This window comes from Arachis ipaensis, chromosome B3 (genome assembly GCF_059453495.1).
Source record: "Arachis ipaensis isolate K30076 ecotype BB chromosome B3, ASM5945349v1, whole genome shotgun sequence".
Taxonomy (NCBI): Eukaryota; Viridiplantae; Streptophyta; class Magnoliopsida; order Fabales; family Fabaceae; genus Arachis; species Arachis ipaensis.
This window is the reverse complement of record NC_142438.1, coordinates 19,854,031-19,881,590: the sequence shown is the minus strand read 5'-3', so window position 1 is coordinate 19,881,590 and position 27,560 is coordinate 19,854,031. Positions and strand designations below refer to the sequence as shown.

General features: G+C 34.3%; 2 protein-coding genes and 2 long non-coding RNA genes across 8 annotated transcripts; 2 read left to right on the top strand and 2 right to left on the bottom strand.

Moving 5' to 3' along the window:
* The first annotated feature begins 524 nt into the window (after positions 1-524).
* Positions 525-4,724, top strand: LOC107629918 (uncharacterized). Of its 4 annotated transcripts, none has more exons than XR_015907161.1 (6): positions 525-891; positions 2,534-2,595; positions 2,676-2,807; positions 3,321-3,494; positions 3,589-3,953; positions 4,323-4,724. It is a non-coding gene; the product is annotated as an uncharacterized LOC107629918 (long non-coding RNA). The 4 variants fall into 4 exon arrangements; XR_015907160.1 differs by having other exon boundaries at positions 3,321-3,725; positions 3,823-3,953; XR_015907162.1 differs by lacking the exon at positions 3,589-3,953.
* Positions 4,725-10,253: 5,529 nt separating this feature from the next.
* On the bottom strand, positions 10,254-11,875 carry LOC107634266 (uncharacterized). The gene is made up of 4 exons (XR_001618818.3): positions 11,482-11,875; positions 10,834-11,001; positions 10,584-10,652; positions 10,254-10,498 (listed from the first exon to the last, which is right to left on the bottom strand). It is a non-coding gene; the product is annotated as an uncharacterized LOC107634266 (long non-coding RNA).
* Positions 11,876-14,194: 2,319 nt separating this feature from the next.
* LOC107629919 (universal stress protein PHOS34) lies at positions 14,195-17,176 on the top strand. The gene is made up of 3 exons (XM_016332862.2): positions 14,195-14,804; positions 16,085-16,386; positions 16,857-17,176. Exons 1-3 carry the CDS (start codon positions 14,461-14,463, stop codon positions 16,862-16,864), a joined length of 654 nt encoding a protein of 217 aa, XP_016188348.1. The 5' UTR covers positions 14,195-14,460; the 3' UTR covers positions 16,865-17,176.
* A 3,198-nt stretch (positions 17,177-20,374) lies between these two features.
* LOC107629920 (pentatricopeptide repeat-containing protein At3g02330, mitochondrial-like) lies at positions 20,375-24,381 on the bottom strand. Of its 2 annotated transcripts, XR_015907660.1 has the most exons (3): positions 24,128-24,381; positions 21,362-23,541; positions 20,375-20,658 (listed from the first exon to the last, which is right to left on the bottom strand). XR_015907660.1 is itself a non-coding variant. In XM_016332863.3 (2 exons), exon 2 carries the CDS (start codon positions 23,388-23,390, stop codon positions 21,888-21,890), a length of 1,503 nt encoding a protein of 500 aa, XP_016188349.1. In that variant the 5' UTR covers positions 23,391-23,541; positions 24,128-24,381; the 3' UTR covers positions 21,188-21,887. The 2 variants fall into 2 exon arrangements, 1 of the variants encoding a protein (XP_016188349.1); XM_016332863.3 differs by lacking the exon at positions 20,375-20,658 and having other exon boundaries at positions 21,188-23,541.
* Positions 24,382-27,560: the final 3,179 nt, after the last annotated feature.

Genomic DNA, 27,560 nt, shown 5'->3' with positions numbered 1-27,560 from the left:
AAGTTAGTTACGTCATCCCAGCGTTCAATGGAGGGTAAATGGAGGACCCTGAGTTGCAGAGGTTTTGGAGGGCGCTGGGGAAGCCATCCTTAAAGCGGTTAAGGGAGAGGTTGACATGGACGAGGCCCCATAGGTCCACTACAAGAAAAAACGTATTTATCGACGCAAAAAAATAGACGGCTATCTCTTCCATCGATATTTTTCGACGGCTTGCTGTCAATATTTTAAAAAAAATAATTAAAAATAAAATAATAAAATCGACAGCCTGGTCATCGATTTTTTGATGATGCATTAAATCTCTTTTAACTACCATCATATTGTCGACGAAGCGGGGGATGAAAATACTTTTATATTGAAATCGACAGACATGGCGTCTATTTTTATATTTAAAATATCGACAATGTTTTCGTCGATAAATTTGAACGGTCCAGATTGCTTTTTAAAATCAAATAAATGCTATGGATTCAATGTATAAAATAGACGCTAAAGAGTTGCTTTTTTTCAAAATAAAATCGACATACACACCGCGATTTTTATTGCTAAAAACACCAGCCCGTGCCCACTTCCCGCTCCAAGTTCAGAAACACAATTTTATCCTTTTCTTTTCTTTTCTGTATTCAAAAACACAATTTCAGCCCACTTCACGATTGTGCCGCCGTCACTCCGTTTGCTCGTGCCGCCACTGTGGCTCCTCTTGCTGGCGCCGCCTGTCACTCCGTTGCTGCCGTGCCGCCGTCGCTCCTTCTCTCTGTTGCCGCCGTCACTGCTCCTACTTTGGTCCTTCTATGCTCTCACTCAATCGAGCTCACAAGAACCAGATATCGTTTTCTCACTGTTACTGAACTCTTTTCAAAGCCAACTTCAGTTTCATTTGAAAATTCCCTATTTCAGGTGTAAACTATGACCTAATTGTAATATCCTGTTTTCTAAATCTAGAAATTCTAGTCATGTTTATTCTGGTTCCATTTTATTTTAAGAGCTAAGACTGGTGTGATGTTAATGTCAAGGAAGTGGAAGGTCATTGCTTCCAGTCATACATATCCTGGTCATAATTTGCTGCTTCATGAATAATTCTTAATATATTATTTCTCTGCTAATATTCTTTCTCTGCTTAATTTAAATGATTTTGGTACTTATTTTATACTCTTCTTTTGTACTGATTTTTGGTTAAGGATTTTGCTTTTGTTCTGATTTGGATTTTGTTTTTGTTCTAATTTGGCTTGCTGTTTGTCTCAAATAAATAATTTAAGAAAAACTTCTTTTCATCATAAGTGCATTATGAATTTTTTTTTTTTGAAAAAAAAAAATCTTTTGAAGAGCATTGTTTTGTTACTTGTGATCTATTTCTATGCATCAATTCTCATCCACTATAGTTAGTTAACGAATGAAGTGCTGGCTCTGTTATTTCTTGATTGAGTAAGAAGAAGGAGTGAGTAAGAAAAATCCCGCTTGAGCATGAGACTGAACCATTTTCTAAGTACTCCTTGAATCCTGGTGGCTGGTACAACTTTGTTGTTGGACTATTTTGCTTCTTGCAGAAACGATTTGCACAAATCACACCACTGATATCATAGTATAGACATATCAATCAATTTATGAATCCTCATAATAATTGTGTAGATAAATAGTGAAAACATTAATTTATTAGGAATCTAATTAAGAGTTAATAAGACTTGATTAAACTTAGGAAAAGTATAGTACATACAGCTTTTTTGAGATGGGGAAGGCACTTGACTGCATGATCTATGAAGATATCAAAAGCCATTTCATTGATAGTGTTATAAAGCGTTAGGAAGCAAAATATCATGTAGTCTGGAAGATTGTTAATGGTATTTACATCCCATCTGATATAAAAGCATGCATATAATAATTATTAAATTTTGCCGCATTAAGTTATTGTTATAAATATATACTAAATAATATAATAAAGCAACCTCTCAACAGCATCCGTGAAGAGAACATCAATTTTCTTTTGAAGTGGCTTGATTCTCTTTTTCATTTTTTTGCATTTGTTATTTTAAATTGGGTTTTTGCTAATAATCTTAATGAGTGGCCACTGTTTTCATTTTGCAACTTAGAGTGCTGAATTTAATCAATCATTTTGAATAGCAATTAGAGTGAAACTATGGTTGTGACTTCTGTCTTGTCAATTATAGTGAAAACTATAAAACATTACTATTGAGTAGATGTGCTTGCTTACTTAAAGAAATATTTTAATGGTTATTGTTTCTACAAATGTAATGTATTTTCCCTCATCAGTTTGATAGAAAAACGGGTAGGATCTTGAAGGGGTTTCATACTATGGTCCACGAAGTGATTTTTCTGGCATCGAGATAAGCAACAGATTAGTGGGAAACAAGAGAAGCAATTCTGATTCTACTTTTATGGGTTCTAAAAAGAACTAGGCATAATGCAGTTATTTTTGAATCAAATATAGTAGATGATTCAGTATAGAATAAGTTGAGCAAGTTTCCTAAATCTACAAATTGTATTCACTTATTGATGGTATTTTCTCATTTACTATTGTTGGCAGCTAAGAAGTTTGGGGTTAATGAATTTGTGAACCCGAAAGATCATAACAAACCTATACAAGAGGTTAGTTCATTCTAAGTTTTTCTGCATAATTATTTATATTTTCAGGGAAGAAAGACTAAGATGTTAATATTGCTCAACAGATAATTGCTAAAATGACCAATGGAGGAGTGGATCGTTATGTTGAATGTACTGGCAGCATCTAGGCTATGATCTCAGCATTTCTAGTTCTGTTCTAATCCCGCCACTTTCATTCCCTGGATTCCATTCGCAAGGTTGGCGCCATTCCTTCCCTTTCTTTTTCTTTCATTTCATCTGTTGTTGTTGTTGTTGTTGTTGTTGTTTTCGGAAGTGATTTTGAATTTTTGATATACTTGCTGCTTTGGTTCCGAAGAAAACCATGGCTATTTTGAGGAGTATCTTTTTGCATCTTAAATTAAGTTAGCCCCTTTTCTGATTGTTGAATAATACCAACTATGTTCTTAGATTCTTAAATTAAGTTAGCCCCTTTTTTGGAAGAGTATCCATTATATTTCTAGCTAATTGGATAACAGAATGAAGAAGAAGAAGAGAAGTGTGTTTGAAAAATCATTTTCATATGACTCTGTTGTTTGTTGTGTCATTTATTATGCATAAAGGGAAAGTATCCAGTGCAAAAACACAAAGGAAGCTTATTTCATTATATGCTTCAATCAACTACCTAATATGGACGTGGATGCGATAATTTCGTATTCAAATTATCCATCTATGGCTCTACTAAGGTTTGATTTGATTATGTTATGTTATAGGTCAGTTTTACTGGTTCGACGGAGACTGGCCGGAAGGTAATGATGGCGGCAACCATGAGCAATTTGAAATCAGTTTCACTTGAATTAGGTGGCAAGTCCCCAGTCTTGATCTTTGATGATGCTGATGTTGACAAAGCTGTTGACCTTGCTCTCTTTGGTACCCTACACAACAAGGTTTCATTTCTTTCATTCCAAGTCAACCCTGAAATCCTTTTTCTTGTTTTTCAAGGTATCTCGGTCGTCCCTAGTAACTGTTTATAATTTTCAGGGAGAAATATGTGTTGCATTTTTTAGAGTTTATGTTCAAGAAGGAATTTATGATGAATTTGAGAAGAAGGTTGTGGAGAAGGCAAAAACATGGTAGTAGGGGATCCATTTGACCCTAAAGTTCAGCAAGGACCATAAGTAACATAATTATGTTTACATTATAATTTAAGAATAAGTCTTTAGATAATAATAACTCTTCTCTATATATGATTTTTTTTATTATTTTAAACTGCAGACTAGTAATGTACAATTTGAGAAAATTCTGTCCTATATTAAGCTTGGAAAGAAAGAAGGATAGAACTGGGGGGGAAAAGATTTGGAAACAAGGGCTACTACATTGAGCCTACAATTTTTTCTAATGTTAAGGTGCATTTTCAACTCTTCAAGAAACATGAAAACTGGCCTTCTTTATTAATATTCGTAATTGCTTCACACTATCCATTTTAGGAAGACATGCTAATATCACAAGATGAGATATTTGGACCTGTCATGGTGCTTTCTAAGTTCAAGTACTAAGTACATCTAGTATTCTTTTTCACCCTCAATGTTCCAAAGCAAATTCTTATCTCTATTCTCTTTTATCTCGATGACTCTTTTATTAGTATATTCACAAGTTCACCTAACTTGTTAGAAAATCATTCTCGTAAAAGTTTAAGCTGTTAGATAAAAACAGATGAATGCTTTCATGTTAATAAGAATCGAACTTTAAACCTTTTAATATTATACTAAAAACAGGAGCATTGAGGAAGGAATTGAGAAGGCAAATATCAGCAAATATGGGCTAGCGTCGGGGATTGTGACAAAGAACATGGATATTGCAAACACAGTGTCAAGGTCCATCCGAGCAGGCATTGTTTGGATCAATTGCTTCTTTGCCTTTGATGTTGATTGCCTTTTGGAGGCTACATGATGAGTGGATTTGGAAGAGATTATGGATTGGAAGTACTCGGTTAGGTTATTTAATTACTTTATTTTAAATATTTTGTATTATTAGTGGATTGCAATTTAAACGAATATAAGTTTATGTTTAATTATTTATCTTATCTTGAGTCTTTATGTTAGAGGATTATTTATTATTTTAATAAGTTTGTAAACTCATTATCTAATATTTAGTATAAATTTTATTTTTATTTAAAAGTTTATTTGTCTTGTTATCTAATATTCTATATAAATTTTATTTATATATTTAAAAGTTTATTTGTATTAATTGTTTACTATTTTTCAAATAAAAAAAATTAAAACATATAACTATTAAAATCGACAGAAAAGTTATCGCTTTTTAAATTCAAAATATAGACAAAGAATTTGTCGGTATCCAAATTAATAAATCGACGGCAACTGTGTCGATTTTATTGAATCAAATATCGACGGCAATATTGTCGATTTTATTAAGCATATCATAGACGAAACTGTTGTTGATTTTATTGAATCAAATATCGACAGCAATGTTGTCGATTTTATTAAGCATATTATAGACGAAACTATTGTCGATTTAACTGAATCAAATAGCGAAAAAAATGGCGTCGATTTTTATATAATAATATCGATAGCAACGTTGTCGATTTTAGTAAGAATGTAGAATTTTCAAACTCATATTATAGACAAAAACGCTGTCGATTTTATTACATTATTATCGACAGCAAGACAAGCCGTCGATTTTATTAGAATTTTGAAAAACCGACAAGCTTAATAGCAACCACCTTCGCCGTCCATTTTGTCGTCGAAATTTAATATTATCGACGGCTTAACCATCGATTTGGCCGTCGATTTTAACGATGTTTCTTGTAGTGGTCATTGATCCGTGCATGATGAGGCTATAGAAGGTGTTGTGTGAGAGATCGAGGTGGTGGGTGAAGAGGGAGGGAGATAGGCGTCCGATGAGTTGGTTACCAGAGAGGCTAAAGTTGCGGAGCATCTTGAGGTCAATAAGAGTATGAAACTTGAACTCGCAGCCAAGGCAGAGGCGGTCGAGGATGATGGCAGTTACGTTTTTAGAGACTTCGTTGCGAACCACACCCTCCCAAGTAGGGAAGTTGGAGGAGTCGGCGAAGGCGGAAGGATTCCATGAGTTAAGGACGCGGTGGAGCCCATATGCAGTTTTCAAAAATATTATTACTCATTAATAAATACAGATAAATGAATTGGGACATTTTTTTAAAATATTTTTGACAGTTTCATTTGATGGAACTATTTTAGACAACTTCATCAAATACTTTTCCTTCTTTTAAAGTAGCTTTGTATTGCACTTGTATTAGGTGAGAAAATAATTACTTCAAAAAGGTTTAACTTATTAGGCATGTTCATTATTCTAAAAAAAGAAAAAATTTAGAAAATAATATTTTTATTAAAATTTGACTAGTACTTAACTAGTAAAAGAAAAATGAGTAATCTTATACCATTAAATAAATCTCACACCATTAAAAATACTAATAATAACTAATTAATAATTACAAATCACAAAATCTAAAATATTGGTATCAAAACTCAAGTTTTATTTTGAGTAAACACTCTGTGCCTTTGAGCTATTTGCACATGGAATACAAACGTTGCTTCTTATGTTAATTATCACTTAAGCACGAGGTGATTTATTTACTCATATTTAGTTTCTGAGGTTATTTTATTCTTTCTCAAATTCAGATTTTACATAATTTACATATATTAGTACTTAATGAAGAATTATTTAGTTAACTTGAACCAGCGTTATATAATAATGAATGAAATTATTAAATTTTATTAGAATTTATTAATCATTAAAATTCAATCTGATCTATATTGTGGAACTAATAAGACATATATTGTATATCTATTTATAGATTCTTACTTTTTTGTAACTTTTAGAACAATTTATACTTATAATAAAATATCTTTAAACTAGATCTCAAAAATTGGATAGGTTTTTAAAATGAAGTTGTTAAACTTCTAAACCTCTCAGCATCTTATAAAAAGATTTGAGTATTTATACTTCACATATATTTTTTATAAACGGTCTAATAGTAATACCGTAATTCTGAAGAAGTTTGACAAAAAAAAAAAAAAATATCTAACACTTTTAAATTGGTGAGTTATCAATCTAAGTCTTGCTTCACTGGAATAATGACCCGTAACCATAAATCCAGACACGTGATTAGTGCCATTTGCATAATTCCAAGTGTGTAGCCATGGACGCAACAACAAACAAAGAAGGACATAAAGACAATAAATAGAACATACTAATAAACACTCCTCTGTCCGTGATCTGAAACCTGTTTTGACAATCACAACTCACAAGCTAGCTACCAGCACCAATTAAGAGCCGTTCAATTCATATATCACTTACCATTTACCAATTCCACTTTGATAGTGTTATTGATCTTCACATAAACAAATATGTTTATGTTTAAATCACATTTAATGTGTTTCAAAAATATTTATAATAATATATTCTTAAATTATTATATAATTTTTAAGTATTATGAATAAAAAATTATAAACAGAATTTAACTATTATGTACTTTAAATTAAAACACATGTTAAAATTACTAATAATAAAAGTTTTGATTTTAATAAACACAATAAATATATTAAAATTTTAATTTTATATTCTCTTATAATTTTTTTTAATTAATAACTTCAACGCATGGCTTTATGTTCCATGTTAGATAACCTCATTAATAAACAAAATATACATTAAATCTGCTACAAAATAATTGAGTACAAACTACAAAGTTTTCTCAATGACACAACCCTTTGTGGCCCAATTAACAACAAACGCATGTATGTCTTTTTGCTGCTCTTGATCTTTATTATTTCCCCATGACCTGTCTTCTTTGACAAGCCCATGTACGGCTTCACTAGTCCACAACAGAAAAGTCTTAACATGCATTTAATTAGTCTAACTCAAGACAAATTAAATATAAATTCTAAATATATAAATACACAAAAAGGGTTACCCTATCCTCTGATCTCTAATATTGAAGTCATTTTTATCCAAGCACCAACCGTTGTTATTGAAAACAAAACATAAATTAGATTCTTCGGAAAATTTGATCTTGTCTTAAAATAAACTTATTGATCAATGTAATAATATCATAAAGACATAAACTGAGTGATGATGACCGCAAAAGAGTGGAATATGAACAGGCATACCAAAGTGTACTAGAAGTCTCTATTACGAGTTGTGAGATGGATCGAGGACTTGCGAGTTGAGGTGGTTGTCGGAGTATTTGGCTGGAGCAATGGGGTGGTACCTACAAAGACACTCCAACACTCAAGTCATAATGGATCTGAGAGGTATAAAGTGTGTCGAATGAATAACGTACCTTAAGGGGCCTCTACCTCCCCTTTTATATAGCTAGTGGTAGTTATCTCATCTTATCTTATCTTGCTAAGCTAAGGGAAGTATTTGGATTCGAATGTTAGTTAGAGATTGTGGGCCGGTATGAGCTGTCATCGTCTTATCTTATCTGGCTAAGATAAAGGAGGTATTTGAATTCGAATGTTGGATCAGGATATTGGAAGTTATTGATCCGTCTTTGGGCCGTGAGGATGACCCAATCTTGGAATTGCCAAGCTGGTATTGTCGCACTCTATCGCGACTTTCCGGTCCCCGTGTATCGTTCCGATGGTGCCGTTATCGGCTTGGAACTTCATGATTTGGAACTTGGTGAAGATGACGGCGGATAGGTCGTTGGTCGTCTTTCTTTTGAGGATGATGTTGTAGGCAGTGGAGTCCTTGAGGACAATGAACTCAAAGAGAATGGTCTTCCTTTGGCTTCCAATTCCGATGGTTAGTAGTAATACTATGGAACCATCCGGTTTGAGGAAGTTGTCCTGGAGTCCAGTTACCCCGTTGCGGTGGGTTTGTAGATTTTTGTTTTGGAGACCCAGCTTGTCGATGGCTCCTCTAAAGAGGATGTTGAAGTCTGCTCCGGTGTCAACCAGTATTCTCTTTATGAGTCCGGTCACAACTTTTGCCGAGATGACGAATGGGGCTTCTTCCATCGAGGTGCCATATTGACAATCATCGGGGGAGAATGTGATCGCTTCTGCAACCAGAGAAGTTGGAACTTGGTTTCCTACGGCAAGGATTTCAAGATCTTTTTCTTAGTGCCGATTTTGACTTTTTCAGTGCGTCCTTTCCAGTGATAATGTTCACAATTATGGTGGGGTCGACCTCCGGACTTTCCTGGGGTGCTTGTCGTAATGTCCTCGGATTGCGCCCTTCACATTCTGGTGATCTTTCCTTTTCAGTTCTTCTGGGTTCCCGGATGATTTTGGCAAACTCAGAGAGTTTTTCGTCTCGGATGGCTTGTTCGAGGGCGTCCTTCAAGTCGAAGCAATCTTGGATTTTATGCTCGTATCCTCGGTGGTAATCGCAATATAGGCTCTTGTTGCCACCTGTCCGTTCCTTCAGTTGTCGCACCTTTGGGAGGATGTCTCGTTCTGCTATTTGGTGGTACATCTCCGTGATGGGAGCGAGTAGGAGGTTTAGTTTGAGAACTTTTCCACCTTGGGTGGCCGGTTGGTGTTTACGGGTTTGGGGTGTTCTTTCTGGGTCTCTCTTAGTGGCGGATTATTACGAAGTACTGTATTGTCGTGCTGCCATTTGTTGGCGGCCACGACTTGACTCACCTCTTTGTCGTTTATGTATTCTCTTGCAATGTTTTGAATTTTGTGCATGGTCCAGACCGACTTAGTGGTAAGGTGTTTTCGGAAGTCCTTATTTATGAGGCCATTTGTCAGATAAAGACTGACGACCGAGTCCGTGAGTCTGTCAACTGTCAAGCACTCATCGTTGAACCTATCGAGATATTTCCTCGTGGATTCATCTTGTCTCTGGGTGATTCTGAGCAAGCTAATGGGTGTTTAGCTTTGGTGATCCTGGTGGTGAACTTGGCCATGAACTTTTGAGAGATGTCGTGAAAGCTGGCTATGGAGCTGTTCGGAAGGGCGTTGAATTATTTGATTGTGGGGCCAGCTAAGGTTACTGGGAAGGCCCTGCACCGGACCGCATTGACGGCTCCTTCCAGGTTCATTCTGGCCTCGAAGGCCGTTAGGTATTCCTGGGGATCTTTGGTTCCGTCGTATCATGTCAGTGAGATTGTCGAAGCACTTCGGGAGTTTGGCACTCGAGATTCTTTTTGTGAATGGGGTGGCTCCCATTATCACGTGTTCGCTTCATGCTCGTTTTACTTCCTGATGGTGCCGTCAATCGTCTTCTCCGCATCAGTGTTTTGGGTCTTGAAAAACGCTGCGGTTGTGTTGTTTGCTGTGTCACTGTTTTAGGGACCTGTTGTTCCTGGTATCACGGTAAGATCGGGTTCTAGAAGTCGCTTGGCCTGCGTGCTCCAAGTGATACCGTTCTTTGGGCGTAACTCGGCTTTCAAAATTTTGCACCCTGAAGCATAGCTCTTGGATTATTTGGACTGCCTTCTCTCCCAAGCCGTCGGATGCCTAGGCTTCAATGGGTGGACGTAGGGGTGTTCGCGGTGCGGTTTGGTTCAATTTTTTAGAGAAAAATCATCCGATCCAATCGTTTAATTAAGCTGCGGTTCGGTTTGGTTCGATTTTTTAATCAAAATCATCCGAACCAAACCAAACCAATTGAAATCGGTTTGGTTTGGTTCGGTTTGTTCGGTTTTTTCAATCAACTCAAAGAAAAACCTATCATACCATTTCACAATCATAGAACACAAATACGCAATAACTAACAAAGGTCTTGGTCCAATGTTTCACAGTTATAGATAAAAAAAACTACATATTCTACTGTTTAAAGTGACTAATGTGTTAACAATTCAGCAAAACACAAACACATAAGAAAATGAATTCCTTATTTATTAAAAGACCATATATATATATATATCCAGGCACAGGGTTCTCTGGATTCTTTGAGGCCCATAATCCAACTCGCTCTGCTCTTGCTTGTTTTCCCACTAGAATAACAACAATATAAAGTTTAGATACATAGCTTTGGCACAAAGAAATGAAGGAAACAAGAAAAAGTAGTATATCACTTACTGCTTCTAGTTTTGGACTTTTGTCATAGGCTTAGTAGTGCCATGCTAAACCCTTCTTCAGCATCATTTCCTTATCATAAAAGAAAAGCAAAATGAGAAACTCAAAAGCAATCCTATGTTATATAGAGCTAATTGAACTAACATGTATTTCGTTATTATTTAATTGTATCTAGCTACATTAATTCAAGAATGTTCCAAAGGCGACCTTGACAAATGAATGAAAAATCGAGAGAAAGTACAAACCAAATTACCTGTGCAAAAATGCCATTATAGTAGAGATCACCGACACAACGACCATAGCGATCTTCTCCATATACAAGGACCCTCAAAGACTTTCCTTGAACAATCTTTGTTGGTTCATTTTTAGCATCCTTTCCATATGGCATTACACTTTCAGGAGCATTAATTCCTTATAGCAACTACATCAGCACACAAATCTCAAATACAGCATTTAATAATACATATTCAGAACCTTAACAATCAAAAACATAATTTCTCTACAACCAGAACCTAGAATCCTAACAATAAGAAATAATACACATTCAGAAGCTTAAACCCCCACATACAACAAACTGCATAAATAAATTCAATAATCAATAATTTCAAAAATACACTCAACATAGAACAAAAATTATTCAAAAAGAAGTAGTAAAATAATTTAACAATACCAAGTCAGCAAATCAATAAACAGCAAGAACGTCTCCTAAAAACACCACAATCAGAACCTAGAACCCAAACAATCAGGAATAATACACATTCAAAAGCTAAAATCCCCAAATACAACAAACAGCATAAACAAATACAACAATCAACAACAATCAGCAACAAATAAATGAACAATCAACAACAATCAGCAACAAATACATAATACATAGAATAGAAATTATTCAAATTAATACCTGACTTGGAGGCTCTATATCTGGTGTTCGGCGCTAGGAGGGGATGGAAGGGGCTGGTCCGACACTGGTGGGTGGCTGGTCCGGCACTGCTGGGAGGGGCTGTGCTCGACGGTTTGCGCTGTTGGGAGGGGCTGAACGTCGCTGATGGGTTCGCCGGTTCGCGCTGCTGAGAGGGGTTAGGAGGCGCTGCTGGGTGCGGCTGCGAGGCAATTGTTCGACGGGATTGGGAGGGGTAGGTTCGGCTGGACTGGAAGAGGCTGTGAGGCGCTGGGAGGCGGGGCTGGGAGGGGCTGGGAGGCAGGGATGAGAGGGGCTGGGAGGGGTTGGGGTAATGGGGCTTCTTCGAGAGAGTGGCTGCGTTGGGGTTGGGGTAATGGGTTAGGAACGTTAGGTTATCTGATGGGGGTGGGGTGGGGTGGGATAATGGTCGCTTTTGATTTTTCGTGTGGGAGAGAGAAACGTGTATGACAATATGGTGTGAGGAGAGAGGTGTTTTATTTGGCTATGGGATGACACAAATCGGAGGCACCGATTTGTTTGCATTGTTTTGTTTTTTAAACAAACAATCACAAATCGGACGGTCCGATTTGTGATTTCGAAAATAAAAAAATTTTTAATGTTGAAATCGGACCGTCCGATTTTTATTTTAACAAATAAAAAAAATAAAAAATACAAATCGGACCCTCCGAGTTGGAGTTTAATTTTTTCTTCAAGCAAATCGGACCCTCCGATTTGTAATTTATTTTTTTTATCAAATAAATCGGACAGTCCGATTTGAATAAAACACCATATAAAAAAAAACACCTAATTTTCCAATAACAATATATTATATATATATTTAATCAATATAAAAAAAATCAGCCGATAATGGTCTAATGGTTTTTATGGTTTTTAATTTGACCGGTTCGGTTCGGTTTGGTTAAGGTTTTCAGTATCAAAACCAAAAATCGAACCGAACTGCAAAAAAACAGCAAAATATGATTTTATTGGTTTTTTCGATTTTCGGTTTGTTCGGTTTTTAGTTTTTTCGGTTCGGATAGGTTTTGAACACCCCTAGGTGGACGGTTGTCCTCTTTTGGTTGCTGCTGGACCGGGGGTTGGTTGACGATGCACAGTGCTTGTATCCTCCCGTTGGTGGGAGGAGCGTTATCTTGTAGTTCGGGAGTTGGGCTTCGTGGGTGTGAGTCATGGTGGTGGCTTGAGGATTGCTCCTTGAGATTCTCCGTCATGCCGCCACGATTTGGCAGTCTCCACAGTCGGCACCAATGTACTAGAAGTCTCTGGTACGAGTTGTGAGATGGATCGGGGACTTGCGAGTCAAGACGGTCGCCGGATTATTTGGCTGGAACAATGGGGATGGTACCTGTAAAGACACTCTGACGCTCAAGTCAGAATGGATCTGAGAGGTATAAGGAAGAGGTCTTTGGCTCTCCTTTATATAGCTAGTGGTAGTTATCTCATCTTATCTTATCTTGCTAAGACAAAGGAGGTATTTGGATTTGAATGTTGGTTAGAAATTGTGGACCAGTATGAGCCGTCATCATCTTATCTTATTTGGCTAAGATAAGAGAGGTATTTAAATTCGAATATTGGATTAGAATATTAAAAGTTATTGATCCGTCTTTAAACTGTAAAAATGATCTAATCTTAAAATTATCGAGTTTAGTAACCGTTTCAAGAAAAGACTCGCAGATTGGTCCAAAACACAAAAAAATATCTAATTTAATTTGTTTGTTTCTTCCTCATAAGTTTATATATAAATAAGAGGAGAATTCCTTTTTGTAAGGTCCTAATAAATTTTCACAGTAAAAATTTATATTATGGACTGCTTGCTTGGCACGGAAAGATTTCAATATTGGATTTTTATTTATTACATATTAATTTTTATGCATATAAAACAAATCAAATTAAAAAATATATATGTAGGTAATTCTTTATCGTGAATTAACATATATAATTACTGTTTTTCCTTGATTTTCGTGTATCTTTTGATCAGTTGTATATGATAAGTGGTATAAATCTTTAAGCTAAGCTAAATAAATAAATTATAAAAAAATTAAAAAATACTATGTATATAAAAAAAATAATTATTAAATATTTATATTTATTTTAATATATATTTTATATAAATACAAGTTAAATGAATGATTTTTTTGTATGGTTGCCAAAAAATAATATGGTAAGTGGTAACATGTTTTATTCTTATTTTAGTAATTACATGTTTGTCAATTAAAAATATAAAATATTTATATTATTTTTTTGCAATTTCTTTTCGTATATTTTCTTTTAAGACAAATTTTTTTATCCCTTTTCTCTTTGTCAATTACTTTTAATAAAAAAATAAAAAATATAAAAAAAAGGTTTACACAAAATTAGTGTATGTAAGATTATTCTAAAAATAAATGGACGTATGTATCAATAATTTTGGGTATGTATTAAGTAACTAACAGTAAGCTATTATTGACGTATATTTCACTTATACAAATTACAGAGACACTATAATGTATAAAATAAAAAAATATTACAAATGATCAAAATTTATTATTTTTAATTATTATTTAGTCATTAATTCATTTTTTAGTATAATTTTTTTAATTTAATAATTTAAAAATATATTTTATCTTATATTTTTAAATATTAATAATTAATTAATAATAAAAAATACTAATAGTCTTCTAACCTTTCTCTAAAATAAATAATAGCAAGTAATAATAAAGATGTGAGTAACGTGATGGGTTGAATTGAACCATAATTAAATGTCATGACTTGCAAAATGCAAAGAAAGACTTTGATACAACAAACTTGGAAAGAAAAGTAGAACATAAACACAGAAAGTAGAGAAACAAACTTCTCCAGTTACCTTGCTAACTCCGTTGTTAATTTTTATATGCTCCGTAATTTCCGGTTCCAAACTTCAACGCTTCACCGAAACAAAAAAACAAAGCACACGTTAACGTTGACTGCGTCCAACTCATCACCATGAACGTGACGAATCCACAGCCACCGGTTCCGTCGTCTCCGGTTCTGTCTCCCCTCGCTGATTCGCAGCGCAAGATTGCGATCGCTGTTGACCTAAGTGACGAGAGTGCTTATGCAGTCAAGTGGGCCGTACAGAACTACCTCCGTCCCGGTGACGCCGTCATCCTCCTGCACGTGCGCCCCACGAGCGTTCTCTATGGTGCTGACTGGGGCTCTGATGCTGGGGCTACGGCAGAGCCGGGAGAGGAGTCGCGGCGGAAGCTGGAGGAGGATTTCGTCAGCTTCACGAGCAGCAAGGTCAGTGACCTATCTCAGCCCCTTGTGGAGGCTGAAATTCCGTTCAGGTATGTTTTCTCATGGAGTTTTGTATTATATATCATAAACAGATTTCTTTTTAGGAGATTTTTTTTTTTATCAAAGATAGAAGACTCAAATTCGCAACCTCTTAATTGAGTATGGAAAGACTATGTCATTTGAAGTATAACTAATTGGCTCTTTTTAGGAGACATTTAATTTTGATAAATAATGTAAAATTATTTAATTTAAAAACAATTACTGATATAAAATATATTAAAATAATTTAAATATATGTATTTATATATAAATATATGATAATTAATTTAATAGTTAATTTATATATATATAATATTTTTTATATGAAAACATTTTTTGTAAAGCTTATTATCCATAGAGTGGGTTTGAAATGCACTAAAATTTTTTTATAAAATTATTTAAAAAAATATTAAAAAATTATCATAATTTATTATTTTTTATCATCAATTAACTATTAATATTTAAAAATATGAAATAAAATATATTATTAAATTATTAAATTAAATAAATTAAATTAATAATTAAGTGATAACAAAAAATCATAAATTTTGTCTCCATCATTTCTCATTATTTAATTATACATTAATACATTATTACATAATAGAATATACAAATACAACTTCTCCGACGGCTATAAGATTGCAGTAAGATGAGTGTTAGGGAATTAGTAATTTTTGGGATTTATAGTTATTAAATAGCTATTAATAATAATTTTAATGGTGTGAAATTGGTGTGAGATTTCATCCAATAGTTTACTATTTTTTATTGGTTACATGTTGGTCAGAATTTAAAAGTTGCTGGCCTCCTCAACTTTTTTCTATAGTAAAAGAGGAGTGATAAGACCAGCAGAATTTGTAATGTATAAGGAAAAGTATAGGTAATCAACAAGATTTTTAAACAATGTGTAAATAATGTGAATTAATAAGGTTAAAAGAGTAAATTTAATTAGTAGCATTAAATTAGGGTGTAGTGAATTTTTATTTGATTGATAGTTGTTCATGTTGTTCAAAATTTTCATTGTTTACCTAGTATTTCCCAATGTATAATCATCATTAATATTTTTAATGGTTTGAGATGACATCTAATGGTGTAGGATTACTTTTATTTTTTTATAATTAAGTGTTGGCCAGATTTTAATAAAAGTGATGATGTCTTAGACTTTTTTATATTAATTTTTTTTATATATTTAAACTTTTTAGTTTTTGAAGGAAACTCTTTTTTTTTATTCTTTACTCTTAATTGTATTGAACTTACATGCAAAAGAATTTGTTACACATACATAAAATTGCAGCATCCACATAGTGAAAGACCACGACATGAAGGAGAGGTTGTGCTTGGAAGTAGAGAGATTGAGACTGGGCGCTGTGATCATGGGGAGCCGCGGATTTGGCGCAGGCAAGAGGAGTGCTAAGGGGAGGCTTGGGAGTGTCAGCGATTATTGCGTGCAGCATTGCGTCTGTCCTGTCGTGGTTGTCAGGTATCCTCACGACAAGAATAGTAACGCCGCCCAGGATGAGACTGACGAAGTCGCAGAGTTGCTTCCTGTCCCCGAGGAGGAAGAAGAGTATCATGATGCCTCAGATCAGCATAAAGGTTTTGCCTTTAATGTGTGTTTGTTTTTGTAGATTGGAATAAAACTTGTATATTGTGATTTACTACTGTGTTTAGTAAATGAAAAATTATAATTTTAATTTTAATAATATTTTTTTAATAACTAAAAATATTTTAATAAATATTTTTATTTTATATTTATATTTATCTTGAACTAAATAAAATACTAAAATATAATTTAATGTCGTACACTTTACACTAAATATAATACAGAAATTTAATTTTATATTAGTTTTCGAATCTCTATCTCTCCGTTTTAATAATCTCTCTTTCAAATACAACAATGTTTTACGTTGAAATTCGTATAAGTACCACTCTTGCATCAACCATCAAGTAGTGTCTGGATAATTCTTGATTTTTTTTTCTTTTGATTAGGTTCTAAGAGAAATTGCTCATTGATGAATATGTTAGCTTTGCTATCTTCTAACTGCTACATATGAATGATGTATCAGGTGTTTGATGAGACTATTTGGCACAAGTGGATCACAACATTGAGGGAAGAGATTATTTTCATGCCAAATACGGACAAGAACGTGTTATTTGTATTTCTTTCTTTCTTCCTCCCCCTCTTTTTAGGACAGATCATGTTAGTGTTGAGAAGTCAAACATTGGGATGAATTTATGATGACAAATGTGGAAGAATGAGCTAGTGTTAAGAATTCAAAATATTGGAATGAATTAAACTTTGTAATTTGTGAAGTTTCACTTGTTGAATTACATGCAAAACTTTGTTTTCCTCCACATCTTCAATAATCATTGATCAGTTAATTGACTTGTGCTTATTTCGCTAGTGGGCTTTTGGTGATTTTTCCATAAGCTCGAGTTTTGATTCATGTTGGGAAACTATTTAAGGGCATAGAACAATTTCCTAGTAAACTTAACATAGTTAAGAAGTTGCAAACAATAGCTATTACTTGTAAAAGTTCATTGGATTTTGCAAGGTATAATTATAATTAATCTTTTGAGGGATCCTTGCTTACAAATTTTGAACCAGACTTCTGCCCTTAGAACAGCTCCAATGCATAGTCCTCATTCCACTTTTTCCTGACACATGGTGGAATTTATCGTTGGAGAAGGAGAGAGATGAGTTCCTTCACAGAGGCCAAGGCAGAAGAGTTCCTGTGAGCAGGGACTCAAACACAACCAATGGTAACTTGCCACATGGTAAGTTACCTTTTAAATAAATACATATAAAATTATAGTTAAATAAATAATTATATTAAATAATTAAATTAAATTAAATTTAATAATAATTATAATAGTTAATTAAATTAAATAATTATAATTTTATTTAATTAATAGTTTATATTAATTATTTAAATAATTAATCATTTATTTAATTAATAATTTATATTAATTATTTATATAATAATCAATATTAAATATTATTTATATTTATATTATTATATTAAATTAGCCGTTGTAAAATTAGCTGTTGCAAAACTAGCCGTTATTATGTTACCGTTATTATTAATAAATTAATATTTTGTTACTCTATATATACCACTTAGATATACTTCTATTCTCACACTATCTACCACTCTTCTTTATCTTCTTCCAAGTTTACGAAATCAAAGTTCTGCTACTATTATTTTTTGTTCGAAAAAATGGATCCAAACCAACTCAACTCTTTCTTCAATTACTTACAAAATTTTCCTCAAATTCCAAATACCCAACAAGTATTTTAAATTAAATTATTAAAAAAAATTAATTACATTAATTACAAGTATTTTAATTAATTAATTAAGTGGGACCATAACAGGGACTAAAGTCAGTTCCTCCTAATGGAGAAGAGAGAGATGCTTTGAGTTCCTATTTACTGTTTATAACGCAAAAGCTGATGTGGAGTTATTTTTTATGACAGATGGACCATAAACAAAAATTAGAATGAGTTCCCTACTGGAGATGGTCTTAATAAGCATCCTTGATTTACAAGAAGTCTTCAAAATCAATCCTAGAAGATCAGTTATGATGTAAAAAGTAAAACAAAGTCAACTTCTCTGTGACCTCCAATAATCATGATAAGCAGGAATCCGCAGGACGCATGAATATGTTCAGGGAATTTTCACTGAAATAAAATAAAAAAATTTATTATTTTCTAAAACCCTATTTTTTAATTTTAATTTTTTAAATACGAACTTTTTTTTATCTAGAACAAGTTTGTCGCACCCCGACGAACCTCATTTCAAATTCCAAAAAAAAAATGGTTAACTCAGAATCTTACGTTTTTCAATAGACAATGACAACCATTATCATCGTCTCTAGAATACATAGGAGTACACATGAATAAGTCATATTTTTATTAGAGAAATAATGGTTTTTCTTTAATTTATAATGAGAAAAAATCCTTGTTAAATATAACTTATTCCCATGTACCTGTGTATGTCTGGAGACGATGATAATAGTTGCCATTGTCGCCAGCAATGTTGAAAAAGTTATGGTTGTTGTCTGTGTATTTTTGTGTCCTATATATTCTTGGAGACGGTGATAATGACTTAAAAAATTGAGTTTCGTGGGTTTTGGAAAAAATTAAAGTGAAGTTCGTCGGGGATTAGACGAACTCTATAAAAAATATAACTCGCTCTAAATAAAAAAAATCGTATTTAAAAAATTTAAAGTTGAAAAATCAGGTATCGAAAAATAATTATTTTTTTATTTTATTTCTAAAAAAAATCTATATGTTCAGACATGATTTTAGAGCTTATTCAAAATAAGATAAGAGTTTAAATAAGAAATAGAGAATTATAATACCTAAAAATTATTTCAAATGGCATGCATATTCACACGATTTCAGCTAAGGATGCAATAATAATAATAATAATATAGAATGTCACCGGATATTAGAAGGACTGAACCTGGTTAAGGTTAATAAAAAAAGAACAACCTTGATTTTGGTTAACTAAAAGTTTGATTCAGGTCAATAAACCTAATTGGTTTTATATAAAAAAAATCGATTACAAAACCAATAACAAATTTTAAAAAAATAATAGATTTTTCCATTCAAAAATCAATTTTATATAAGATCAATTTGAGCATGTAAATCAATTTTTGACACTTTAAAAAATCAGTTTTTCTTTTTTTTACCATTATAAAACCGATTTAAATCTATAAACCGATTTTTTTTAGGGGAAATTCATCCAAATTTGCACTACCGGGTCATGTTATGACCATAGTATGTATATTAGTCCATGTCAACAAAGATCAATTGAGAACAAACATATATTAGTCCTCCCAACACCATATACCATAGTATATTCTGATTTACGAGAATGCTAATTGCTAACACTAACTATATCAATTTTAACCCACAGTAACACATTATTCCTTATCATTTATTTCAAAGCATGAAATACTCTAGAGTCAATTAAAAGAATAGTTGGGGAAAAAAAGAAACCTTGATTTGGTCACAACATAGTAACATAAAATTTTCACAAAGTACATGTATCGACACAAAGCAACACATCATCAAAGTATAACATCTACTATAGCCATCTTTGTAATAACATTATCAACAACATCCCTCACCATTTATATTGTATTAGATTTCAATAAATACCACCCATTGGAATATGACTAAACAAACCATGAAAAATGACTATCTAAGCTTTCAATTATGCACATAACCAATGGTTATTATATGCTAAACCGTGTTCCTCTGTCGATATAGCCAAGTAAAATACTATCTTTGGCCATAAAAAAAACCAAGAATGGAACAAAGCAAAATGTCAAGCAAGCCAAGCCAGTTCTCTTCATTAACTCTTGAAGCACATAGTCTATGACTCTTTGGCTATGATGCCAAACAACAGAGATATAACTGTTTTTGTTACATGAACATGGTAGAAAGATATGAGACAAAACATAACCCAATTCTAATCTATTTTCACAAAAATAATTTAGTGGAAATCTTATGAATGTTGGGATATTATTCCGGGCATAATCGTAAATATTTGCCAAAGTATGAACCAATCGAAACCAAAACTATAGTTGTCATATAATCCAATTGAATATCCGAAAAGTTTGACTCGTTGAAATTTAATAGCAATTACAAAATTGAAGTAAACAAGACCAAGAGAGACAGAAGCAATGAGGCTATCAAAATAAACGAATGTTCCAAAAGCCTAAAAGGCCTTGCCTCAACAAAAGAAAAATAAAAATCTAACACTCTAATTCCGTACCCACCAAACAACAATCTTTCAATCCAAAAAGCTTAAGCAGTCGCAGCTGCTCCCTTCTTCCTTGGTTCAGCTTCAGTACCTACTTCAACAGAAACAACATTACATTAACGAAATGAAAAACAATCAGGCAGAAGAGACCACAAGGACTGTCATGTACTTGAGTTACTGGGGTCCAAATTGAACAACCAAAAGCAATTACTATTGTTATATAGATACGTAGATAGACAGATAGATAGTGTTGATAAGCTGCTTGATGGAAATTGTAAGAGTATATATTAATAATGGAAATTGAAGTCAGAAACTATGTTAATATCCATATTTCTTGCCCCTTGGATTTCTAAAATTTGGTTAAGTTTGGTGAAAAAGCACTACTCTATGAATTAAATATTCTTGACCTGGGCTGAATCAATCATTTACAATTGGCAACCATATTTTTCTGTTATTAGAAATCAGAGAGCTGATTAATATACTCAACTTGAATAAATAAGAAAAGAAAGCATCCTTTATTTACATAACATCTCCAAAATCAATCCTAGAAAAACAGTTATGATGTAAGAAGTAAAACAAAGTCAATAATCATGATATATAAGCAGGATGCATGAATATGTTTAGATAAGAGCTTATTCAAAATAAGATAAGAGTTTAAACAAAAAATAGAGAATTACAATAATACCTAAAAAATGATCTCAAATGATATGCATATCCACACGGCATCAGCCAACGATGCTATAATAATAATAATAATAATATAGAATATCACTAGGCATCAACATCTTGGTCACCTTTTGTTGCATAAAATTTGTTCTGGATAAGCCCGACACGGAAATGCATCCAGCACAGCCCAGGGGCACCCCAGCAGCTCATCCAGGGGCCCAAACAGTCAACCATAACAGTGGGAGGGGAATCTGACCAAACCGGAAAAGATCCCCAATGAATAGCAAAATCTCTCACACAAGGGACCGCCATAATTCTCCCGAACCATGGGAAACAATGGCCGGATCATAATCTCTACTCGTATATGAAAAAGGGGAGACCTGAGCTCCTCCATGTACGTTGAACCCCCTATAAGATTTCATCTACTACCTCGAATACATGTTGCCTCTTGTTATCAGCTAAATTTTTCGAAGAACAACAGGGTTAAATTAGAGTCGGTATCCAACACATTGGATTTTTTCTGGAGATTATACTCTGCCTCAATCAACATGTGATAAATTAACAACATGAAAGTATCCAAGGTTCTCATCATAAATTGGAATCCGTAATCCATAGGAAGCAAGGAGAGTAGACCTATGCTTAAATATTGATATACTATGATATATAAATTGACACTTCTATAATTCCCAGATAAATCTTTTCCAACTCCGCATATATCTCAATTGATTGTTGATGAGTTACATCATCAACTGCAAAGACATGAAGCTTCTTATCTACCTCTATCCAACTCCATCCTGCAGGTTTTCTTATTCTCCTTCTTTGCATAAGGCTTCTGACTTCAGCCACTTTGTTCCATAAACCTTTTTTCACATAGATTTGTGCTAGTGATAAATATGGTGCTGCATTACATGGTTCCATCTTAATGAGCTGATCCGCAGCCTCCCTTCCAAGCTCTACATCTCCATGAATCTTGCAAGAATTCAAGAAGGAACTCCAGATTACATTATTTGGATCATAAGGCATTTCTACCATTAATTCCCTTGCCCTCCTAAGATTTCCATTTCTAGCATACAGATCAATCAAGCAAGCATATTGGTCTATATCAGGAGACAACTGGTAATCTGTGCTCATTTTGTTGAAGTACTCCACCCCTTTGTGAAGAAATCCAGCATGATTGCAAGCTGTTAAGATTGCTGTAAAACACACATGATCAGGAATGAACTCTTTCTCCACCAATAAATGATCAAAAAGTTCCAGAGCCTCCAAACCTCTACCGCAGCAAGCATAAGCCGTGATCATAGATGTCCACAACACACTATTTTTGTTAGAAGTCTGGTCCAACACAGCTCGAGCCTCACCAATGTCACCGCCCTTTGAATACATATCAATCAAAGCACTGACCACGAACACATTCTGCTCTGAACCCATCTTAACAACAACAGAGTGCACTTGTCTTCCTTGAAGAAGTATTGCAATGCCACTGCAAGCATTTAATACAGAACATAAAGTGTGATCAGTAACATCCAAATTCCTCTGCCGCATTTCCACAAACAGTTTCAGAGCGTCATCATAGTACAAGTTTTGACAATAACCAGAGATCATTGAATTATACACAATACTATCCCTTTCAGTACTTTCATCAAACACTAAAGCAGCAGCATCAACACACTCCCATTTTGCATAACAATCAACCAATGAGCACAACACAAAATTCATGGCACAAAATCCTCGTTTCACAACATGTGCATGAAGAATTGAACACTTTTCAAGGCCGCCATTTTGCCCCACACAAGAACCAATAACACTGGCAAAGGTAAAAGAATTAGGCTTAATTTGGGTACCCAACATATCCTTGAACAACAAGAACGCATCTTTTCCTTGTCCATTTATTGAGAACCCAGAAATGAGTGAAGTCCATGATACCTTATCGTGCACCTTCATGGATGTGAATACCTTCTTTGCCTCCAAAATGGAATCACATTTTGCATAGAAATCAATGAGTGCACTGCCAAGGAACAAACTATTCTCATACCCGGATCGAATGATATGAGCATGGATTTGTATACCTAAAGGCCAATTAAGAGTTTTTGCGCAAGAACTAAGTGTGGCACAAAGAACATGCTTCGTTGGTATTGATCCCAATGCTATTGAATTCATTGCATTTGATGACTCTATTAGTGCTTCTTCATGGGTACTCTCATGAATGGAACAATGAAAAATTGCATTGGAGCCAACAGGGAGTGTGAGCAAGCACAAGCATTTTGTCGAACAGATGGTATGCAAGAGATTGTGAATCCATGACACACTCCTGATCAAGGTTACGAGAATCAAACTGGTCAGCGAACCAGTCAAGTGACGGATTTAAAGGTTCAATGATCTAACCATGGTTGAACCGTAATTGAACCAGTTTAATTAAGTATAAAATAAAATTATTTAAAATATAACCATATAAATTTCTAAATATCTAAATTAAATGTTTCAATAACAATAAAATTCAAAATTTGCCTCATTGCCATGGTGTTATGGAAGATATGGAATGCAAGGAACATGAAGATTTTCGAAGATAAAGATGTCTCTCCACAAGAAATTGTTAGTGCTGCATCAAGATTGAAGGAAGAAAGGGAGGCAGAAAGGGAGATATGGGTAAAAATTGAAAATACAATCATAGCTAACATTGATTAAGAAACAGAATAGCCCACAAAATCAGCACCACAAATATTAACAAACAACAGCAGCAAACAACATCACAAAATCAAAATCATGAAGCAAAATAGAATTTTAAAATATAAAAATAAATTACATTATCAGAAACTTATTATTAATGAGGATAAAAGCAAATTCATGAAGCAAAATGCCAAAATCCAAGCAGAAAATAGGAGACCAGTGAAACTTACCAGGATGAGGGAGAAGTGGCCGGAGAGGCGAGAGACGCCGGCAAAGATGCGAGCAGTGGCGCTGGTGGCAACGACCCGGAGTAGCGATGCAGGAGGATAAACGGAGAACGGCGGCGGCGCAGTAGTGAACGAACTGAACGGAGTGGCGATGCAGAGAACGGATCAGTGACGCCGGCTGACTTGGAGAGCAGAGAAGGAAAAGGGGAGAAGAGGAAGGTAGAAACTAGCAACTCTCAACTTCGCAGCAGCACTATGAGACGTTTTCCTCTACGGTAAAGTTTAGAGCAAGGTTGCGAGAACCGGACCGGTCAATGAACCGGTAAAGTGACTGGTTTATTGGTTTGATCGGAGTTCAACCGAAATTTAACCGATTTAATTAAATATTAAATAAAATTATTAAAAATTTAATAATTTTTAAATAAAAAAATTTTAATATGAAAATAATTTTTGAGTTATACCTCAATATGAAACTAAAAGGTGTTATACCTCAAGATTAGAGGTTAGTAGTTTTCTTAAAAACATTAACACTAGATACATTAAAATGCTCAATAAAACATTAATAGAGATTATTTATTCATAATAATTAACACAAAGTTCCTCTATTATTTAGATGTAAATGGTACCAATAAAAATAAAAAAAAAATCCCCTAAATTACATTCTTAATAATTACCTCATTTTAGACATTTCCACCATGTAACAATAGTGGCTTTATGCCAGTCACAGAGAACCAAGGTTGCGAGAATCGAATCGGTCATTGAACCGGTCGAGTAACTGGTTCAATGGTTCAATGGTCCAATCGTGGTTGAACCGATTTCGTTAAATATAAAATAAAATTATTAAAAATACAATATACTACAATTTAATCAGCAACAATGTGAATTCCACCATGTGAAATCATGGCATAAATTAAAGAATACATCATATTTAGTTCCACAATGTGAATTCTATATTCTGTAATGTATTCTTCTAAATTTTTTCAATCTTTCATATAATAATAAAATTTAAAATTTCATAACCCACCTACTAACTATACTATATCTCATCTCATCATTAAAATTCTACATTCAAATTCAAAGATTACAATTTATAACTAAAAGAAATCATGGCATAAAATACTAATTAGAATCAACAAATTACTTAATTAATGCCAAATTACTAATTAGAAATAGCTATGAACCAATCTCAGCAGCAACATTTTTTCAATATGTGCAAAACAAACTATCCCTGCCCTATTAAAACCCAATTTCTCAGCCATTACAGCAAAATAAAAACCACAGCCAATACAGCAATTACAGTAAAATTCAGAATTACACTAATTCAAAATCCAAAATTATATCAATTCTGTTCAGCATTATAAAATTATACCAAAATTCAATTCAGCATTCAAAATCCAGGATCCGAAATTATATCATAATAAGGAGGATAATTAGAAGAATACATTACAAACTGCCCTAACCATCTGTAGATCACATTTCCTAAATGTGATCGCCTTAGCGGTTTGCACGGCATATGCATTCCCAGTGTCCTTGAACTCTTCTCTGGATGCATACACTGTGCCCACTTCCCACTTGTATTGGCTCATGTCTTTTTGATGCTTGTGAACTGGATAACGGTGGTCTGAATCAGACACATCATCTCCAACCTCGTGGTCATTCTCTAATTCATCACTCCTTGCTCCATCTTCATCTTCAAAGTTATCAGTTGCGACCCCCTTCTTTTTCACTGCCCTACTTTTTTCATTCACCACATTATCTTGAAATCCACTAACAGCAGGATCAAGCTCATCTTCACTGTTGGTAAAGTGTTAGCCAGTGGTTCAACCACAGAGGTGGCTAAATCCATCTATGAAGGAAATGGTGCAGAAAGAGGTCACTAAGTTACTAGAGGCTGGAATTATTTATCCTATTTCTGATAGCCCCTGGGTGAGCCCTGTCCATGTTGTCCCTATGTGTATTGACTATAGAAGGCTCAATACAGCCACCAGAAATGATCATTTTCATTTACCATTCATAGACCAGATGCTAGAGAGACTAGCAGGTCATGAATACTACTGCTTTTTGGATGGCTATTCAGGATACAACCAAATTGCAGTAGATCCTTAGGACCAAGAGAAAACAGCATTCACATGTCTTTCTGGAGTATTTGCCTACAGAAGAATGCCCTTTGGTCTATGCAATGCACCTGCAACCTTTCAGAAGTGCATGCTCTCTATCTTCTCTGATATGGTAGAAAAATTTCTGGAAGTCTTCATGGATGACTTTTCAGTATTTGGAGACTCATTCAGCTCCTGTCTTGACCATTTAGCACTTGTTCTGAAAAGATGCCAATAGACCAACCTAGTTTTAAACTGGAAAAAATGTCACTTCATGGTGACTGAAGGAATTGTCCTTGGGCATAAAATTTTAAACAAGGGAATAGAGGTGGATCAAGCTAAAGTGGAAATAATTGAAAAATTACCACCACCTGCCAATGTAAAGGCAATCAGAAGCTTTCTGGGACATGCAGGATTCTACAGGAGGTTTATAAAGGATTTTTCAAAAATTACAAAACCTCTGAGCAATCTACTAGCTGCTGATACGCCATTTGTATTTGACACAGAGTGTCTGCAAGTGTTTGAAACCCTGAAAGCTAAGCTGGTCACAGCACCAGTCATCTCTGCACCAGACTGGACATTACCATTCGAACTAATGTGTGATGCAAGTGACCATGCCATTGGTGCAGTGTTAGGACAGAGGCATAACAAGCTTCTGCACGTCATTTACTATGCTAGCCGTGTTTTAAATGATGCACAGAAGAATTACACAACCACAGAAAAAGAGTTACTTGCAGTGGTTTGTGCCATTGACAAGTTTAGATCCTATTTAGTAGGTTCAAAAGTGATTATGTATACTGACCATGCTGCTCTTAAATACTTACTCACAAAGCAGAATTCAAAACCCAGGCTCATAAGATAGGTGTTGCTTCTGCAAGAGTTTGATATAGAAATAAGAGACAGAAAAGGGACAGAGAACCAGGTAGCTGATCACCTGTCCCGGATAGAACCAGTGGCAGGGGCATCCCTCCCTCCTACTGAGATCTCTGAAATCTTTCCGGATGAGCAACTCTTCGCCATTCAGGAAGCACCATGGTTTGCAGACAGGAAAGGGAAGAAGCATGAAATGCTTCTCTCAATACAGAGTCAAATAAAACTCCCACATTCAAACTCTAAGTTTGGTGTTGGGAGGCCACAACCAGACTCTAAGTTTGGTGTTAAGAGGCCATCATCATGCTCTGAGTATCTGTGAGGCTCCATGAGAGCCCACTGTCAAGCTACTGACATTAAAGAAGCGCTTGTTGGGAGGCAACCCAATTTTACTTATCTATGTTAAATTTCTATTTTCCATTGTTATTTTATGATTTCTGTAGGTTGATGATCATGTGAAGTCACAAAAA